Source organism: Cyprinodon variegatus, unplaced genomic scaffold, assembly GCF_000732505.1.
Source record: "Cyprinodon variegatus isolate N-32 unplaced genomic scaffold, C_variegatus-1.0 Scaffold732, whole genome shotgun sequence".
In the NCBI taxonomy this organism is placed as follows: Eukaryota; Metazoa; Chordata; class Actinopteri; order Cyprinodontiformes; family Cyprinodontidae; genus Cyprinodon; species Cyprinodon variegatus.
The window spans coordinates 139247-143024 of NW_015151185.1; the positions used below are offsets into that span (position 1 = coordinate 139247).

The 3778-nt window shown below is 45.1% G+C and overlaps 1 protein-coding gene across 3 annotated transcripts in view; it reads right to left on the reverse strand.

Moving 5' to 3' along the window:
• Window positions 1-3778, reverse strand: part of LOC107097901 (hamartin-like) — a 22127-nt gene that overhangs the window by 6952 nt on the left and 11397 nt on the right. For 2 of the 3 annotated variants that reach the window (XM_015395243.1, XM_015395241.1), the window contains exons 15-16: window positions 383-549; window positions 112-294 (exon numbers count right to left, since the gene is read on the reverse strand). In XM_015395243.1, the coding sequence (XP_015250729.1) occupies window positions 112-294; window positions 383-549 (350 nt within the window). The remainder of the gene's footprint in view (window positions 1-111; window positions 295-382; window positions 550-3778) is intronic. The other variant, XM_015395242.1, reaches the window with a different exon arrangement.

Genomic DNA, 3778 nt, shown 5'->3' on the forward strand with positions numbered 1-3778 from the left:
CTGAAACAGCCAATCACAGACCACAACTGGTTCTAACGGCCAATCACAGCGCAGAACTGTTTCTAACGGCCAATCACAGCGCAGGCTTTGCGCAGCGGTGTCAGATTTTACCTGCAGCTGCAGGTTCTCCTGCTGCTGCTCCTGCTGTTGCAGCAGCAGCTGTTGGAGCTGAGCGTGGAGAAGCTCGGTCTGCGTCTTTGTGTCGTTCTTCAGCTCGGTGAACCGTCTTTGTTCTTCCTCCAGACTGGCCCTCAGAGCCTGGATCTCCTGGTTCTGCACGCTGAGCTGCGCCTTCTGCCACCAAACAACCAAGGAAACGTCAGCGGAGGAAAGGGAAGACGGGCCACAATGGAGGGAAAGGCCGGGGAAGCAGGGCTGTTACCGTAGCAACCGTCTGCTCCTCCAGCGCTGTGGCATTGATGACGCGGCGCAGCAGACGTCGGTTCCTGACGGCGTGCTGCTGCCTTTTGAAGCGTTCGTAGAGAAGCTGGCTGTGAACCAGCAGCAGCTGACTCCTCAGGGCCTGTAGCTCCTCCCCCTGGGTGGGGCCTAACAGCACAGAGAAGAGGAAAGCATCATCTGACTTCAAACGGTTTAAATACAGGAAGAGGAGCTGAACTGCGGCGCCACGGTGAGCTGAGCCGCAGGAAGAGATCAGGACTGTAGCTCCATCTAAGCTAACAGCGTTCATCCTTCTATAGACGACAGGAAGCTGATCCCTGCATGGCGCTGAGGTCCAACGCTCTGGAGATCCAGCCCATCCCATCGGTTCCGGTCATCTCCACCCAGCAGGCCTCAACCAGGGGAAAGCTTCTGGTATTAGGGGACACCTTCAAAGGGCCGGGTCCCTCTGAATAATCAAACCGAGCTTCTGGAGGCCTCATGTTCACACCTCCATCCACAGCTGTTTGTGTTTCTGCTGATTTCCAGGAGGCCTCAGTCCTCAGCAGGCTGAATGCAACAAGGCAAGCAAAACAATGGCCTTAGGGACCCGAGCTGCCCGGGGGCTCCCAGACAGGGGCCCATCTGGTTATAAACTGCATCTAATGACAAACGGTGTAGAGACGAGTTTTTGCAACGCCAAACATCCAAATAAAGTTCGATTAAGCCCCTACCACGGCCCTGGGGTCACGTTCCTGTACGCAGGCAATAAAAGGTCATGGAAGCTTTTTTTTCCCTTGGCCTATTTGTGAGATAAAATATTTTGAATGTGCCCTTTCTCTTTCTAAATAGGGGTAATTGTTTAGAAGTCTGTACCAGTCTGCATGCTGGAGTTAAATTATGGAGTTAAGATTGGAGATGACAGAAAGCAGACGCCTCCCGACTCTAGACAAGGTGAAGGGAGGGTCAGGAGAGATAAGGATGAGTCACACAGCGTCCTTCATGCCGTGAATGGAAGACCTGTTCTGAAGGTTTATCTGGCTACAATGGATGTCCTTGATGAATTGAAGTGTGTGAGAAAGTTCTTTATGCATGGGGTGGGGTAGTTCCAAGGGAGAGTGTTCGATTGGGATTTTGTAAGGTTTAAAAGTGAGCTTTGCTCAGTCAGAGATCTATCTCCCCATCCAAGGACATTAAATAAATATTTTTACAAGAATTCATCTCAGCCTCAGCTTCCTAACTCCAAGAGGTTCAATGTCCAAACATGTTTATTGTTCTCGATGATTTATTTTCCTATTTAAGCCAGAAATGACTGAGTTCAAACCTTCTCCTTTCTGCTGCCTCTCTTGCTCTGGTAAAAACTAGTGTTGCACCGATACCAGTATCGGGGGCGGGGCCACTGGTATCTGCTGGTACTAAAATGGTGGTATCGGTATTGGCGAGTACCAACCAATAGGGCACTGATACCATTTTCAGAGCTAAAAGTTTCTTCAACTATTGTCACCCATTCCAGGTAGGCAATAAAAAGTTCTACTGGATTCACTTTGTTTTAGCCTTTATCCTGCTTCACAAAGGTAGGCAGCAGCTTGACATGAAGCCATGATGGTGATTATTTTACATCCATGTAGTCTGCAGTTCTTCATATAAACACACATCAATGTCAAACAGTATGAGCTGATACTGCACAGCCAGGTATCGGGGCCAAAACATGGCATCGGCGCACTAGTTAAAGCTATAGGCCCCAAACCCAAATGCCTGCTGGTTCCTTCCCAGGCCCACATTACTTCCTGTCTTACCTCAGAACAAAACATTTATTAGATAAATAATAAAACAAAAGATGAATAGAATCAACAATTATTAACCTGCAAATTAACTCTGTAAATAATACAAAACATTTAAAATATAGTAATAAATTAACACAGTTCAAATGGATAAAGAAATAAAGAATAAATAGCTCCAACAAACAGTCTGAGCTCCAATTTGCACGTTTTCCGTGCATGAAATAAAATCCAACATAAAATGTAAATCATTTAGACCATCACGTTTTCTGGACACAAAGTTTGTGCCATGCCACATTAAATAAAGTTATAATAATAACAATGAAAAGGGAATCATTGTTTTATTTAGTTTAAGGCGCTTAAAGCATCTCATCCTGCTCTATCTGACCGCCTTTAGTCATGTACAAAAACAAAATTTAATTATTAGCTTTTGGTGTTTTTTGAAGCGTATGGAGATCTGACCTTAAATCGTTTTTTTTGTACATGACTAAAGGGATAGACGCCAGGTGAGGTAGTTAAAAGTCTGTTTTTCGTACCAAACTAAAGGGTCTGCATGCATACTGACTAAAGGTTTGCTGATCTGCCAGAACAGAGGGACGGATCCGGTAGCAACGATGGAGGCTTCATGCTGTGTTCACAGCAAACGCAATCTGGGCGGCAAAAACACCCAAATTTAGACACTGTTCCCAAAGCTTTATCACTCTGGTGGTTTATCTGCTCTGTTCCGTCGCTTCAAGCTAGAGGCTTTATTTTCTTTATAAGTTGGAAAATAGTTTGAACAGTTTTAAATTAGAAATTCCACCTCCAGACATCCTCTGTTCATCAGGATTATAATCCCACTATAATCTGCAGTTGTTGTTGGGAGCTCCAGACCTCCAACAAACCGCCAGGAAGTGAATAGAAAGTTTTTAAGGTTTGTGGTAAAAACTGCATAAACCAGAATAACAATCCAATATTTCTCATCAGCAGGTTTTAACATTTCTAGTTAATTTGGGTTTTTATAAACTGTTTTTTCGTAGTTCATAAAAATGTTTTAGTGCAGCAATAATGATCAAAGCTGCTCTCTGTTCCTTCTACAGAACAATCCATTCTTCCTGCTTTATTTTAACCTTGGGAGTTTAACTCCTTAATATTTATCTATTTTTTATAGGCATAATGTCTGCAGAAGTGATGACAGCTTGCAGGTAGAGTCTGTCTCCCCCCAAAAAACTCCTGGATCAGCTGTTCTGATTGGTTGACGCTCCGCGGACCTCTCCCTGCCGTCCATCATAGACTTTACATGGAAACCGGACGCTCTGTCACCCAGAATGCATTTGGTGTGAACACACCTTTAGTCCTCAGCACCATCTAGTGGTCGTTAGTGGAACTTCAAAGCTCAGCAGCGCCACCTGCTGCCCTGCCTGGGAAAACTGGTGTAAAGCCCCTGTACACCTTGGTGACGTCCCAGAATCTCTTCAAATGTTGGAATACACTGAAATTTCTGTGGATCTTTTCCTTTTGGAGTCCAGAACTAATCAACAACAGCCTAACTAATCTCAGCCTACTTCAGTGTATTTCAGTGAGTCTCAGCGTGTTTCAGTGAGTCTCAGCGTGTTTCAGCGTGTCTCAGCGTGTTTCAG